The sequence below is a fragment of the Lissotriton vulgaris genome, chromosome 5, assembly GCF_964263255.1.
Source record: "Lissotriton vulgaris chromosome 5, aLisVul1.2, whole genome shotgun sequence".
Lineage (NCBI taxonomy): Eukaryota > Metazoa > Chordata > Amphibia > Caudata > Salamandridae > Lissotriton > Lissotriton vulgaris.
This window is the reverse complement of record NC_141693.1, coordinates 977,404,976-977,422,198: the sequence shown is the minus strand read 5'-3', so window position 1 is coordinate 977,422,198 and position 17,223 is coordinate 977,404,976. Positions and strand designations below refer to the sequence as shown.

Below are 17,223 nucleotides of genomic sequence, written 5' to 3'. Positions count from 1 at the left end.
TCAGTGATGACGGGCGCTGGTTTGTTCGGCAGGCTCGTTGCGAGGCACACTGGACAGTGCTGAACTATCGCTTCTATCCATTGATCCAGGCCCGGGAACCAAACTTTGCTGCGAAGTCTGTTCTTAGACTTCACAATCCCTTGGTGAGCACCAAGTGCTAGAAGCACTGCTTGTCTAGTCAGGCTCTCCGGTAGGACAAGGCGCGGGCCTCGTAGCAGGCAGCCGTCTGCAGATACAGACAGTTCTTGCCAGACTTGGTGGAGGGCTTTCAGTGTTGCTTGAGCTGACACTGTTCTTCGAGGTGAAGGGCTCTGCAGGAACCTCCAGTCTTCGGAGTTGACTGCTTGGGTGGCAATTTGGAGGCAGTCATCGTCCTTTGTGGCTGCGATGACCTCTTGTAGGGACATCGGGAGAGGTCAGGACCGTTCTACCACTAGCCACAAATAGTCCTCCATGGCGGCCGCTTCAGCGGCCTCCGGAAGTGTGGCTGGCCGGGAGTGCCGCGACAGAAAGTCGTCTGGATTCCAGGTGCCTGGTCTGTACTCCATGTGAGATGGAACTCTTGCAGCTGCAGGATCCATTTCTCGATTCGAGGGGGAGGACGAGATGATAACCTTGTAACAGCGGGATCAGTTGTTTGTGATCCGAGATGACGGTGAATGGGTGGCCATACAAGTATATGTGGAAGTGGCGGCACGGAGCAAGGGTCTTCGCTGCGGGGCAGGGATGTCAGCAGCGTCAAAGAAAGTCTCCAACCGCTCCACCCATGCCTTTAATTGCGGGGCTTGGGACGGCGGCGGTCCGGTAAAGGGCTCCAATGGCGGGATAGACGGCATGCCTGCCAGCAGGGGGGTGCTGCCGAGGAGCCACTGGCGTGTGCGACAGACACGTTTAGGATGACGCAGTCACCTTGAGGCGTAGGGTGCAGTGGTGGGTCCCTCGTGAGGCAAGTGCTGGTGGAGTGGGCCAGGTCAGGAAGCAATGGGCTGGTGGCTGGGTCCCAGCGCCAAAGAGATCGTGCAGGCAGTGGAAGTAGGGAACCTGGAAGGGGGGAACCACCACAGCAGGGCTAGAGAGGCTCCAGGAGTAGTGGGCCACGTGGGCAGCGGACAACATCAGTGCCACCTGTGGAGCGCGAATGCACAGCGCTCTGACTGGGGCACCGGAACTGAGGCAGATAGCCCGTGGGCCAGGAAGCAGCAAGGCCAAGGTGCGTACCTTACCGGAGGTCCGCGGTGGTGACGTCGGGCCCACGCTGTTGCGGTGAGCACTGCAGGCACACGCGGGCAGGATACTGGGACTCTTCTGCGTGTGCTCATGTTGTGCCAGCGAGGGGCTGAAGGCAGCAAGCAGGCTCACTTTGTGGAGGCCCGAGCTGGAAGCAAGGCCGTTAGCAGGCCGCCAGGACGTCACATGGCAGGGGGGCATGCCGGACCAGGGGCATGTGAGGCACGGCAGGGGCGCTCACACCGGGCGATGGAGCTGTGCACGGTGAGTGAGGGGAGAGGCAGGGCAGCAGGCAGCCACACCACCTTGTCGCCAGTGTAAAGTCCTGGCTGGGGGCCTACCAGGAGCTGTTCATAATGCACACAGGAGTCGTTACTGTCGTAGTGGCCAGCTCTCAACTGCCACGCCCAGGGCCTCTGGGCTATTTATTCATTTTACACACGTCGTGCTGGCGTACGCTCAGCCGACACATTCTGTTACGTTGGCGGGAGGAGGTGGTCAACAGGACCACCCCCAACACTAAAGGAGACGTGGACTCTTCCAGTCTCCGCAACATTACATGCTAGGTCCTTCCTAGTCTAACATGTGTGACTTGTGTACTTGTTCAAGAATGCTTTCTGCAAGGAGTGACATTTACTAGGAGTAAAAGAGTGCTTTTAAGGCTTTAATACGGAGCGTACTATCAATAGCATTTCTATATTTGAAGTATGTTGTTTAATGACGGAAGCTAATAGCTATTGACTTGACCTGAGAGTTACACTTCCGGTATCTCGGCTTCACGAGAAGCAGGTAAAATAGCTGTCAACTTACCACTGAGAGGGTCGGGCACTGTGTAGAGCTTCTTCTTGTTGAAGACCGATGAAAGGGGGCTATTTTGCCTGCCGTCTGAAGCCAGGCTTTCTGTGGATTGTGCTTTCCTTAGCTGCACCTTGCGCTCCAGTTTTCGAATACGTTTTCTTGAATGAGAAATGAAGCCAGGTCGGTGGCGTTCTAGCGATTCCTGTTTTAAAAACAAACAGTGCAGTTCATTTCTCAGTTGCAAAAAGAGCGTTTCTGTGATCGTTCTTTTGTCCTATACATGAAGAAGTTAATCTAATTATTTTACTAACATACAGCTTTCTATACTTTCTACATCATAACACATCCAAGCCCGCTGCTATGCGGTGCATTAAAGAAAAAGCAAAATATGCATCAGAAAATATTTTGTTCTTTTATTCTCCCACTTTACTGTGCAGAGGGGCTACCTTTTGCAATGTAAAATTAATGACGGCACGTAAAAATGCCCTTATGGGATCTCTCCGAAGAGCCTTCTTTTGACAAGACAAGGGGATATCACTTATCAATGAGATTCAAGGAAGAAGAGATTCCTGAGTGTTAACACATGCACATCACGCTGAGCCTCTAACTTACATTGGAGTTTCGATGTGATGTGATGTAAGAAGAATGGACTTTATTACACAATTCTTTCCCTGCATATTGTTGACATCTTTTGTTACTGGATGTAAGTTCCTCACACGGTTTTTTCCTTTTGGGGCCTGCCTCCATTGTTTGCATTCGCTTCCCATTTTTAGTATTGGTGTGGAACCAACATCCAGTAACATGGAGGGTGAGAAGCAGGTCCAAACGCTTGATGACCAACCATCTACTAGTGTAGACATGAACCATCCTCCCTGGGCACTTGATCTCCTGACTGATCTGAGGTCCCAATTTAGAGCCATTGTAAGAGAAGAACTGACCCCCCCCCCTTCTTAACCGCCTAGACAAATTGGTATCACTTGGGGAAAGAAGACAATCAAATCCTGACATAATCGTAAACCAGACAAAAGCTAGCAGGATCGATTTTGGCTGCCAGGTGGAGATTCCAAAGCCAACATCTCCGGACGGGCTGGGTGCAGTGACCACTGATGATCCCACCACAAGTCAATTGATGAGGGAACTGAATAATGACAACCACCAGGCACACACAAATCCTAATCAAGCACATCCATTTTAAAGGGGTAGGGACAAGAAAAGCTTTCCCCCACATGAACCTAGTAGGAATGCGAGCAAGCATATAAGGCCAGTTCGTACTGTGGAAGGGCTGGATCCAGTGACCCTCCATACCATAGGTTTACCCCCTGCCTGTTCCCCGTATGTAATCATACTGGTTGGAGTCCCTGGTCTTAGAACAAAGCAAAGGGAATCGCAACATGATCTTAGAAATAAATGCCTGTTCTGGCTGCAACGCATAAGCGGTTCTATTGTGGTAGGGCAGGCAAAATCCTTATTGTTCGCAGAGTGGGCTGGGTGGAAAAGCATGAAAATACAGGGCAAGGGGACTGTATAATTATAAACTTTAAAAACTCGGCATCTGTGAGAGATTTACTTGAACAGAACCTATCCCACCAAGACCCTTCAACTGGAATTAGGCTCTACCCATTGGATTTTTTTATACCCACCATCAAACACTGACCAGGGACCATATTACTCCTAACATACCCAGACGGCTAGAAAATCCCCCACTTAATGTTAGATGGGATGCCCGAGGCCTCTATTGCCCTACACATCAGCAAACAACAAATCTGAGGGTAGATGGGATGCACCACCTAGGCCGTTACTATATAACATACCAGTAAATAACAGATTTATAACTCTTGAGGATATAGATTGACAAGAGGGGAGTTTGATGCCTGATGGGGATACTGGATGGCACAGGATGGATAACAAGCTGGATGAGTGCAGGGGAGTTGGGCTAATGGGCAAAGACCTCATACCAGAGGCACCACAAAACACAAGTCTGGAAATTGTGGAACGAAAACAAGGGGACTCCTTGGCATCACACTACTGGCACCTCTGAGTATAGCATACAGTAAAGGGGGGGACGCAAGGGTAACAGACAACAATCCCACACTGCCATCAAGGGACGTGCACTCCACTGGTGTGAATATAGCGCAAAGCCACCCACTCAGAGTGCTGTCCTGGAAACTTGCTGGGCTCAAAAGCAAACTTGCTCGCACAAATTGGGGGCTCTTCATGGATAGGCAGGACATCTGTATGTTCCAGGAAACCTAGGCTAGGGAAGACCATCAGGGTAGGCTTTACAACATTCCAGCTAGCTCAGGTGGGAGGGGTAGACCATCTGGGGGCCTGTCTATCTGGGTAGCCACTCATTTGGGTTGTAGAGCCAAACCGTTGTCCACTGCTATGACTGATATCCAGTGTGTTGTAATTACCTTTCCCCCAAATAGGAAAATTGCCCTTGCCAATATCTACTCTCGACTTGTACCCAACAGCCAAGAATCTGCCACTGTAGACCAATTGGCTTATTTTATTCCCAGAATTGATCCAGCTACATGGTTGATTATAGGGGTCAACTTCAACTGTCGGTTTGAACCCCTTATTGAATCGTGCAATACCACTCCCTCTGAAGAAGATATGCAATGGCTAATTCCAGACATGCATATCCAACCTATTAAAGCCTGGACCCCACTGGCACTTCAGATAAACTCATTCACACTTGGGTATTCATTAGGAGCGTATAATGGTCGGACAGTCCTCAAACTTACAGATCTATTTTACCCAGTTATGGTTCGCAAGGCAAAGGCAGGGGCTGAAAGCACATGGTTCAACAAAAAATGCCGCAAGGTGAAGCAGGCCGTTCTGGATGCCGTTAAAACTAAGGACAAGCAACAGATTAGACAAAACAGGGTAGGGTAGAGTACAAGCAGCCCATCCAAGTTGCCAAGAAAGAATGGGAACTGGATAGATGGGAAACCCTCAAAACTGCATTAGCCAATAAAGATCTGAAGATCTTCTGGACAATAGTCGCCTCTGGCGATAAGGGTGGGAAACCAGCCATTGAGGCAAATATAGCATCCGAAGTCTGGGAGAACCATTTCCAGTCCTTGTACTCAAACAAGGAAGCTCCTATTTCAAATGTCAAAACCCCTTTAATTGACCCCGACCTCGCCCAGGTACTGGCCACAGGCTCACCTTGCCCGAGGTGCTAAATGCCATCAAGAAGCTCCCCTCTAAGAAAGTGCCAGGCCTAGATAAACTACCAGGGGATCTCTTTCGGGAGGAACCAAAAATCTGGGGACCATATTTGTGGGTCCTATTTAACGCCATCTTTGGCGGTATGAACCCTCTGACACTTGGCTCTGGGCAGAAATTACCCCAGTCTTTAAAAAAGGATGTCCCCTCCTGCCTACGAACTATAGGGCAATTAGTTTAATCAACTTTACCCGGGAATTTCTTGACCGCCTCCAAAAATGGATCGATGAGGAAAAGATCCTGAGTCCCTACCAGGCCAGCTTCAGGAAAAACACCTCTACCGTTGACCAGATATTTAGACTCCAACTTCTTTTCTGGAAAACAGTTACAATAGAGGGAGGCAGCCTCTAGTTAATATTCATAGATATGAAGTCGACCTTCGATCTTGTACCAAGGGACAAACTCTGGGATGTACTTAGAGAGGCTACATGTAAACAACTTTGCCCAAGTGAGGTATGGGAAATATGGTGAACTGTCAAGAAAGGGGTACGGCAGGGCTGCGTTCTTGCACCCACTTTATTTTGCCTATTCATAAATGGACTCATAGAACAACTCAGAAAGGTACAGGACAGCGATGCCCCTAGGCTCGCCTCTGGTAGGGTTCCCGCGATGATGTTCGCAGATGACACCCTTTAGCTCTCAAAGACGCCACGCCAATGGAAATTCAGCGCATTCGCAACAGTTCTGAACTCTTTTGTAAGAATCGGGGCCTGGAGATCAATACAATGAAGACCAAATGTATGGTCTTCAGCCCCGCTATCAAATCTTGCCCAAATCCATCTTTGAATGGCATCCAGCTCAAAAGAGTATTGGTCTTTGACTACTTGGGTGTCACCTTGTCAGAACATCTTGAATGATGTCCTCAGATCACCAAGGCAAGTCTTAAGTTGGTCCAGACAGTGGGAGGCCTCATAAAACTATATAGATTGTCACCTTTTATACCAGCAGGCCCAATAAATGAAATTAACAAAATCCAAGCAAGGGGTGCTACACTATATGGGGCAGAATTGTGGGGGCACTGCCCGAACACTAGTCGGAGTAAAATTGAGAACAATTTTATGAGGTAACCCATATCACTCCCCCCTAGTACCCCTCTCACCCCATTACGCCTGGATCTGGGCATGAGGCCAATTAGCGAGGAGATCGCCCTCAGACCTGTTACCTTCTGGTGGCGGATATGGGCAACCCCGGAGCTGATCACCTATCGATCTGAACTCAGAGATCTCCTGAACATACCGGGCAATTCAAACATACCTTGGCTTAAGCATATAAGAGACCTTTGTATTAAGTTCAGTAAAAATGAGCTGCGGACCTCCCCTGAGGACTCGTGTCCCCTAATCTCGCAGGTGGAATTGGTGAGATCCTACAGATCATATAAACTTTCTGGCACACAGGAAAGCACGACCTGCAGACGTTTGACAGCTGACTTTTTGCAGATTAAATACAAGTACAGTCTTGAAGTCTTCTTGGATGACATCCAACCTAATTTGGCCAGAAAACTGTATGTGCAGTTCAGACTAGGGACCCTATCACTTCATGCTTTTACAAACAACTGGTCTAACACCCGCTCGCATGGATGTCCTGCTTGTAACTGCAAAGAAGAAACGGAATTACATGTCCTCTTCTTTTGCCCCACATATAAAATACCCAGGCAGCGCTGGCTTATCCAGCTATGCAGGAAACTAGGCTTTGTCCATTGCACGGAGGCATTAAGAATATTAAAGTATGATACTCATCCTCCTATTGTTTTCGCCATATCCCATTTTTTACATTCAATGTGGCATGCATGGCGTACATATTCAAAATAACACTAATGCTTGCATTATCATTTAATTCTGTTTTATTCTCTTATTTGTTTTTTTTTAATACATTATGAATACTGCTCTGTAGAGTGGATCCTGACCATTTACACACAAATTCATTATATCGTATTTCTGGATCAGGATAAGCCCAGAGTTGACCAAGTAATTCACTTTATTTCGTTCCGATGATTTTTGTACAGTTTTGTGCCGATACTTACAGATGAACTAGTACAAGATTATGTATCAGTCTGTAATGAATTGTATATATCTTTTGTGTTTTTTATGATAATGCACTTTTATGGTCCCGTGACCGAAATAAAGTTTTTAATGGAAATGGAAATTTTTCGTATTTTTATGTGCCCTTAATGAATGGAAGTTTGTCAAGGCCAGGTTAGGTAAGGCTTTTGTGTGGGAAACAACCTTTACAACGCAACTTTTACACCGCACTACCATTACAACGAAACTTTTACAACGCAACATCCATTACAACGCATGCATTTACAATGCAACCATTACAACGCATGACACTACAATGCACACCACTACAACGCATGCCATTACAACGCAGTCATTACAACCCATACCATTACAACGCATAGCATTACAACACATAGTACCCTTACACTATCCAAAACTTACCCTACAGTTGCACCCCCTGGAGTTAGAATAGTCATTTTTACCCCTACACTATCCAACACTTACCCTACTGTTGCACCCCCTGGAGTTAGAATAGTAATTTTAACCCCTACACTATCCAACACTTACCCTACTGTTGCACCCCCTGGAGTTAGAATAGTAATTTTAACACCTACACTATCCAACACTTACCTTACATGCAATGTAATGTTATGCGTTGTAATGGTATGCGTTGTAAAGGTAGTATGCGTTGTAGTGGAATGCGTTGTAAAGGTAGTTTCAAAGAATTTGTTGTAATGCCATGCGTTGTAAAAGTATGCGTTGTAACTTCATACATCCTTTTTGTGTGGCTGTTTGCAGCATTCTACTTAGGCACTCCTGTTTTCTATCCACCTGGTTTGTCATTTTACAACATATTGGCATTTGACAGAGTATTATCTAGAACGAGCCTGTGTTTTTAATTCCAAGCTGAAACCGAGGCGGGTGGTTGAACACCTAGCGCTGGTCACACATACGCCTCCCCCCCACCTCTGAGGCGAGAAACAATTTAACATTAAAAATCGTGGAAGTCTAACAGCCCGAGCGTCGTGATAGGAACCTAAAAGTTGTTTGCTTTATTCAAAATCGACCTAAGCGGTGCGTTAGTAGGTTTACCATCTTTAAATGTTTTTGTACTTTACTCAAAATTGTATTTCCTTAACTCATAGATGAACAAGTATGTATAGCGCTGCTGCACTTGCACTTTTCTAATTTATTTGCAACTAAATGATTGACACATATGTATAACTCCATCAGTTCGAATTTGTGTCATAATATATACAATTTATAAAAAGACTCATATTGTAAGCTATTCATATTGTATACGAAACTTTAATCAATTTTAACCTAATAGTTTTAATTGCAATGCTTCCAGTAGTTCACCTGAGGAATTTCAACCTTAAGAGGCATTAACACTGACTGCAACACAGGGCCTGATTTAGATATCTGCAGATGGGTTACTCTGTCACAATGGGGAAGGATATCTCATCCGCCAAAATCTAAATCCCACAATATCCTAGCGGATTTAGATTATGGCAGAAGGGATACCGGTCCTCGTTTTGATGGACCGACCTGTCCACCAATATCAAAATCAGGCCCTTAGTTTTAATTCTAAGAGGAGTACCCCAAAGGAGAAGGCTACCCTACTGAGAGTAAAACCTTTATCAGTTAGACCAAGGAAGAAGGGGGTGAGGGCACTGGAATAGGAATCTTGCAACAATGGGATAGTGAGAAATGGATACTGAGTTAGAGAAAGGCTGAAAGTGGGACCACAAGAAATGGGCGCTGGTTTTATCAGCAAACTGCCCCTTTTTTTGAAATGTCCTTGTGCCTTCCCCTCACTACACATCTCCATCCCTGTGGAACCTAGCCACCCCCTTCAGCTCCAGTCAGATTGTATCCAAACCCCGTTACCTGGTCCACCGGATATGATGTAGTGATTATTTCAGTGATTTACTGAGAACTTATTGGTATTGTGCAATCATGTCATATCTGTGAACTCTGACATATACAAACAGTCTCCATGATTGGCAGCAACACTCAGGCGATTGTAAGTGTAAAAAGATACACATTACTTGCTAGAAATACTATTTTGAGAGTTCCAATTTAAAATTAGCTGTGCTATGTGATTTAGAAAAAGAATTCTACATTTAGAATGAGAGATTTTGGGAGGAACGAAGAAGGTTTGCAAAGCAGATCATGAGCTGCAAAAACATATTATATCCTTTCAATCAGAGTTGCATGGTGTAATTACTACTGTGCTATCATACAATTTGAGAGAGCTTGTAGGGTAAATATAACATCCATTCATCCACCACTTAACAGTCACTATGGATGATCCATGTAGTTAGAGAGCTGCTGCAAGGCCACCCAGAGACCAACAATCTGTTTTTCACAATTGTGACACTTGTTAAATAGTATTGTAAATATAAACTATAAAACCACATCTTGACCTATTGCTGAGCATTACTCCATTAAATATGCAGGCATTTCTGATATCGATTGAATTGGTCTGCTTTTGCATTGGCACTGGCTAGTTTTACATGAGAATTACAATTGTTTTATCCACCTTTTATTTCCAACACTTTATCTTTGTTCCGATACATGAATTAAATATTCAATTACTGTAGTCATTATTCATAATTAACAAGATTTAAACCATTATTAGCTGTTTGAAAAATGGCAAAAAATGCTGGTGCGATACATGTAGAAAACCTATCATTCGAAGTGTTATCTCTGTGGGTTCAATGGCATAGTTATACTTGATATCATGTGTTTTAGAACATTCAGCCTTTTATTCCACTTTTGTAAAATGGTTGGTGAACTGTGTTACCATCACCAGTACCTTGAATTCCTGGATTCCTTTGTCTGTTGCTAACCCACAGTACATGCCTACTGACATTAAACACTGGTGCGAGGACGGAGGAGTGGAGGAAGTGCGGCTGCCCGCGGTCCCTGCAGGTGCCACCCTAATAGGGCGGCCCTTTAGTGACATTTGGGCACTTCCCCACCCCCCTCCTAATGTCGGGACTCAGGGAGAAGTCCCCCAACCGAGGCGCACTAGGAGCGTCACTTCCGGCGTGCCGTGGAGGTAGGGAGGGTATTTAGGCCTCCCCCCTCCATCTTGGGTCCTCTTTGGCGCCAGACATGCCGTCTCCTACCCTACTGCTTACCTGGCGTGGGGCTGACAGGCGAAGTACAGAGGACGTTGTAATGTTTTCTTTGTCATTGCAGGTGGAGTTACAGGGCGATCTGGAAGCATATGGGTACAAGAGCACAATTGGGGTGCCAGAGCCAACTCCCAGGAGCCTCATGGAAGGGTCCTGGAACAAGTACGTTGGCGCCCTGTTAGTCCTTTGGGCGGTTGTGGGCCTGAACAACCGGGGGCTTGCCTTGCTATGCTCCGCCCTGAAAGGGGCATGAGTAATAATCGACCAATGTGTCAAGTGATCCAGTAAGGGGATCACCCCCATAGGGTATTGCTGATTGGGTTCTCCACAGTGCATGGCTCATCAGGCGGGCAAGACAGAATAGGTTGGTTACAGCTGCCGGCCCTTGGATCGCCCATAGGATAAGCCACCATATTCCATACTTGAGTATGGAATAAACCTGCAGCAATATTCTTCCCAAACAAAAGTTGTGTTGTGTATATTTATGCATGCATACTCTGTTGTGGTGTGGTTTGTTGCCAATAATGGGACTATGAGCGGGTTACTGCAGCATTAGCCCCGAGAGCCCGTGAGAGGGGCTCTGGGCAACCCATGTAGCTATCAGCTTTGGCAGAGAGGGAGCCTCAGTCGGCAATTAGTTAGCTCGGGAACGCCGAACGCCGCCTCTCACCTTAGCGGCCATTCCATTATGGTGGAGGAGATGGCATTCGTTCCAGCCTCCCTGCTCCTCTTTTCTGCTGGATTGTTGGTGGCAGGACAGCGGCTGGAGAGTTTTACAGCTTGGGAGGGGGTAACTTGCCCCAGCTCCTAGCTCTGCTTTTCTGCTGGATTGCTGCTCTGTTGCCTTTTCGTTCTTCACACTGTAGGGCAGGAGGCAAGAGACACATAAGGTAACCAGAGTCGGACAGCTGGGGCCTGTGGTTTTGTGTTTCAGAAGACAACGGTGTGCAGGAAGAGGCTTAGGCTGTAGGCTCCCTTGGTGGCTCAGAGGCAGTCAGCATTAGGTCGGTGTGGCTCCCGGAGGAGCGCCTGCTCTCTGCACATACATTTATTTACTCTTCACCTATACTGTTCACCTACACACTTGTCATTTGTATGTTTGATTTTAACTTCTGGCTGTTGCCTGCTGCTTTGCCCGCATGTTAACACTGCTTGATGTTTCTTACTTCATCTGAGGGCAAGCTCAGATCCACAGAAAGCAACCCAGCAAGGAAGTGCACTGCATTTTGCAGTGATATAGCTGATGCAGGTTTTTTCTGAGCTTATTGGTGTTTCCTGAGTGTTCTCTGAGTCTCTGGCCAGTACCTGTGAGCACATTTTTTGGCCTGTTCAGCTGCCTATAAGATTGTGAGAGGTTCTACAAGAAAATGACGACATGGAAGAAACTGGGTTCTGGGTGAGTAATTTCTTTCTCCCTGAGTCAAAACCCAATAGGAAAAAAATTCATCCATGGCACTAGAGGCTGCTAGCAACTTTTTTTTTCAAATCTCATCCAGCTATTACTGTTTTTTTCTGGAAAATGCCTTATGTTGCCTCCGAGGCAGTGATGGAAGTCTCCATTTCTTGTCCTTCCATGCCTCCACTTTTGGCCATGTCTTCTTCTCTGGCCTATGGATGTACGAAGAGGGTCAGTGATGAGAGTGCATTTTTGATGGTGGCAGTGTAAAGGAGGGTCGGGTGCATCCGCCTCTGCCTTTGTCTTCCGAGGAGCCATCTGCAGCTGTCCAGCTAATGTTTGTTAACACCTCTGATAACTTGATAAAATACTATTGTTCTTTAAGTTTATCACAGGAGGGTGGCGATCCTGGGGGCTATGCGCAGCCTCTGGAGTATCTCAGATAAGTGAATTTTGTGATGAAGCTGCTATAGTTGATAGCAAACAGGTGGTGCTTGGTGAACAGTTTACTCTCCCTATTATTAACATTGGCTTACATGTGGGGGGTTGCTCGAACTATGGTAGCTCCCTGAAAATGCTGGATGAAGGGGGTCTACTTAATCTAATTCCCCCTTCTTGCTTTCTGTGTCCATCACTGCCTACACTGTATTCTAGTTCTTCTCCTTTGGGAAGGTCCCTTTGAGAATTAGGCCATGATGTCTTCCTCCCGAGTACCCAACTGAACACTGAAAGTGGAAGATAGGTTGCTTTACCCGATATTTTATTTTGTATTGAAAATATCTTATTTTCAATTTTGTCTTTATTGGATAGAATTGTGCTAAGTGCCAGGCTCAACCCTGTGATACTGTGCTAGGGGCCAGGAGCCCTCTCTCCAGTGATTGGACCAGGTTAGAAGAGCACCTTGTGATTACCCGAACTGCAAGCACCAAAAAGAACTTCAGTGATGTATACTTGATGATATGAAGAATACACATAGTGTTAGAGGGGCACCAGACTTACCCTGGGGATGTCTGCTGCTACAACTACATTGTAAGATGAAAAATGTGTTGGCAAGGGCAGGATTATTGAGAGACATTGTGAACATAAAGACTGTTGATACCACAAACTCAACGTTGACTCCTTTTGGAGTGCTCAAAAGACTTCATTCTAAGCTCTGACATTGTATTGGATTTTTGTTTCGCAATTTTTTTTGAAGTACAGAATGAAAACAAGTTTGGGCCTTCCAAGTCAAAGTCAGTTGTAATTAAATCCTTTTAAGTATAACACTGTGAAACAAAAGCCTAAAATGGTTGCACCCGTCTGAGGGTTAAAAGATGCTACTGCTCAGGTCAGTACACTACTGCGTTATGTGGTGCGTCCCCCCCAAAAATAATTGAATTCTTGATAATGAAGAGCTATGTTTAAGTATGTTGCTTGTGGACCCGTATTATTGCTTCTCTTTGCGCACAGCTAAGGTAGAAGTATTTCCAAAATGTTATAAGGGTTAAAAAAAGGCATAAAAAAGCCTGGAAGGTAAATGAATCAGCATCACAGTTAGGTGTTGGGCAAGAAGATGAGTTGGCAACTGCCAGTACATCGACTGCATTGCATCATACCGAGCCAGAGTCAAGTGGTATGCTAAGCAGGGTTCCAATGAAAGGTAAGGTGAAGTCTTCTGTAAGGAGTCAGGCGGGTATGACAAAGACAAGGAACAATTAAAAATAGGAAGAACCCCTAAATGGAAAACAAAAAAATTGCATTTCCTTAAGGATTATGATGTGAAGAATATGAGGGTGGGTTGGGGGGTAGACGAAATTCCTTCTTGAAGGCAGTGCCTTGACTGGGCCTATTACGCAGAATATTCCATATGATGATCCTGTTGGGATAGAGGTGAGAACTGGATCACAGCTGGCTGGTTCCATGTGCACTCTCTCCAACATCAGGGGGCCACGATTCCTATTTCGAATGCTCTGCTTGAGCCTCCAGGAGTGGGAGGGAAATGGGAAGTGGGGTCTCTTTTCCCTTGTCAGAGACAGGTTCTAGTGATGTTAGCCATCTGGGTGGGTGGGCTCGAAGATTACGTTCCCACTTAAAAGGGGTCAAATAAGGGGTACCATGTGTCCCACCCATCAAGTATGAGAAATGTAGATCATGGCACTAAAGTAGCCTCTGTCTCGTACGCCTGTCCTACGCTCAACTATGGGCATGGGGGGGCCTTTTGTCCGAGGGCTAGGGTATGTCTATGGATGTCCCGGATAGGCCTGTCACAAAGACCTTGTGTGGAGCAGAGTACTATGTCGTCTGTTTTGGATTTTATCCTGTTAATTGGTAATGAGTCTCTCCCAGTAAACCGAAGCTCATTCCTAATTCCCTTCATGGTGATTGGTACCTTGAAGTTGGTGAAAAGTGACAACATTACAAATAAGACTATTCATTTGTTTTGATTGTCCCCTTATTCTAGAGTCACCTTTGGTTCCCTGGTTATAACAAATTTGGTTGATCTGAATTGTGAATATTTTCTAAAGCGAGAGATTGATGTTGTCCATGTTGTTGAGTATTTGGAATCTCCTATTCAACAATCAAATGGTCCAAAAGTATTCAAGTCACTGGTGATGGATGCAGTGGGGCCTTGCTCTGATTTGTGACATGGGAATTCCAAAGAGATAGGTATTTCTCTAGGGGATGGGGGTCATGTAATTAATGTGGTAGAAGGACCCACAACCTATCCTCTGGTTACTGGCTCAAAAGACAATGGGCCCAATTCACAGAACTAACTTAAGACAAAATCCTAAACTTACTACCATTTTGGTATTCACAGAAGGCACTTACTCATTTCGGTATTCACAGAAGTTAGGAGTCCTAACTTTAGGACTCCTAGATGCCTTCTGTGAATACCAAAAGTCTTAAAGTTAGGATTTTTCTCACTTTAGGAGTAGTAAAGTTAGGACTCCTAAATGCCTTCTGTGAATACTGAAAGCCTTAAAGTTAGGATTTTTCTCAGCTTAGGAGTGGTAAAGTTAGGACTCCTAACTTTAGGACTCCTAAATGCCTTCTGTGAATACCGAAAGTCTTAAAGTTAGGGTTATTCTCAGTTTAGGAGTAGTAAAAGTAGGACTCCTAACCTCACTACACCTAAAGTGAGAAAAATCCTAACTTTAGGACTTTCCGTATTCACAGAAGGCATTTAGGAGTCCTAAAGTTAGGACTCCTAACTTCTGTGAATACCGAAATGAGTAAGTGCATTCTGTGAATACCAAAGTGAGTAGGTGCCTTCTATGAATACCAAAATGGTAGTAAGTTTAGAATTTTGTCTTAAGTTAGTTCTGTGAATCGGGCCCAATCTCTCTCAGTGGAGTTAGGTTACGGGTGCTTTGAATAACACTCTCCCTTTATCTAGCAACAATGAGCCTTTGAGGTAGCCTGGGTGGGTTATTTATGTGCAAGGAATATGTCTGGACTAGGTCAAGAAGAGGAAACATTAAATCTATTGAAACCTTTTAATCCCCTAATCATGTGTTTACAAGAAACCTGGTCATGTACAGAGTTTGATTGAAGTGATTATTTTGTATTTTCCTATAATGAAAGGAGTTCAGAAAGGGGTCATGCCAGTGGGGGTGGGGGGTATTCTTACTGAAGAACACAGTTAACTGGAATCATGTACTTTATATACACCCTTCAAATGTGTATAATTCAACTGGGAGGGTTTTTGGGGTTTTCCAGAAATGAAAAGGCGCACACCTGGGTGACCGCAAAGTGTATGCTCCTACAGGGTACAGCAGACCAGGCAAAAAGGGCGGGCGGCAATCCCTCGTAACCGCTCAAGGTTGGACCTGAAAGATCCACACAAATTGTACAATAACAACAAAGCCCCTGCACTGGAGAAAAACAGTAATGTCCGGGTGATAAACAGTTATAATGAGAAAGGTAAGCTGTGCACATCAATACTTGAGTAAATCGACCATATGGTGCAATAAGAGAGTTCAAAAGAAGTAAAGTTCTTGGTGTAAAACACCAGTTTAATGTTCCTCTGTACTGGCCAACACGTGTTTCATCGCAGGGAACAGACTGCGAATCTTCAGGGCTGGGTATAGATACAAAAAATGCATTTGTAAGGGTGTTCTACATTAAATAAATTAAGGTGGTATATGTGACCAGGGTGAAAAATGGCATGCCATGGAGTGACACTGTGTCAATTGTGACTTGGAAAAGTATTATACAGGTGACTTTAGTGCGAGTGGGATGTGATATTGATACTGTCGTGTATCCACAGATAGTGAAAATGTGACCTTATTCTGAGTGTCTACAGCATTTATTTTGAAAAAACTAACCAGTGACAGAAAACGTAAAGGTGGCGGGGTGAATTATGAGTGTGTGTGTATTTATTTTTATCGGGTACAAACCCCCATGTGACTAACAGTGACTGTCTGAAAGTATATATAAACTATATTGTTGGACATGTTTCATTTGATGGAATATACCTAGGCATAGGTCTCTCAATACATAATTCATTAAAGATGATCGTAGTATCACAGTCACTTGTAGATAGCCTTATACATCAAAATGAAGCATTGTTTACTTGACTGGTTTGAGCTTGTTGTATCGTTTAAACGAGGCACGTGTGACGTCTACAAGTGACTGTGATACTACGATCATCTTTAATGAATTATGTATTGAGAGACCTATGCCTAGGTATATTCCATCAAATGAAACATGTCCAACAATATAGTTTATATATACTTTCAGACAGTCACTGTTAGTCACATGGGGGTTTGTACCCGATAAAAATAAATACACACACACTCATAATTCACCCCGCCACCTTTACGTTTTCTGTCACTGGTTAGTTTTTTCAAAATAAATGCTGTAGACACTCAGAATAAGGTCACATTTTCACTATCTGTGGATACACGACAGTATCAATATCACATCCCACTCGCACTAAAGTCACCTGTATAATACTTTTCCAAGTCACAATTGACACAGTGTCACTCCATGGCATGCCATTTTTCACCCTGGTCACATATACCACCTTAATTTATTTAATGTAGAACACCCTTACAAATGCATTTTTTGTATCTATACCCAGCCCTGAAGATTCGCAGTCTGTTCCCTGCGATGAAACACGTGTTGGCCAGTACAGAGGAACATTAAACTGGTGTTTTACACCAAGAACTTTACTTCTTTTGAACTCTCTTATTGCACCATATGGTCGATTTACTCAAGTATTGATGTGCACAGCTTACCTTTCTCATTATAACTGTTTATCACCCGGACATTACTGTTTTTCTCCAGTGCAGGGGCTTTGTTGTTATTGTACCCTTCAAATTTGTGTCTATGCTTGAAGTTGGCCTTCCAGGTTGATAATGGCTGTCCATCCTTCTTTTTATTAGTGAATATGTATATTCCACCAGGGAAACCATTTGACGCATTACCGAGGTGGTTT

The 17,223-nt window shown here is 44.9% G+C and overlaps 1 protein-coding gene across 1 annotated transcript in view; it reads right to left on the bottom strand.

Annotated features, from left to right (window-relative positions):
• Nucleotides 1-17,223, bottom strand: part of C5H10orf90 (chromosome 5 C10orf90 homolog) — a 922,340-nt gene that overhangs the window by 59,481 nt on the left and 845,636 nt on the right. Inside the window, exon 6 of the mRNA XM_086920249.1 lies at nucleotides 2,038-2,227. Within this exon, the coding sequence (XP_086776375.1) occupies nucleotides 2,038-2,227 (190 nt within the window). The remainder of the gene's footprint in view (nucleotides 1-2,037; nucleotides 2,228-17,223) is intronic.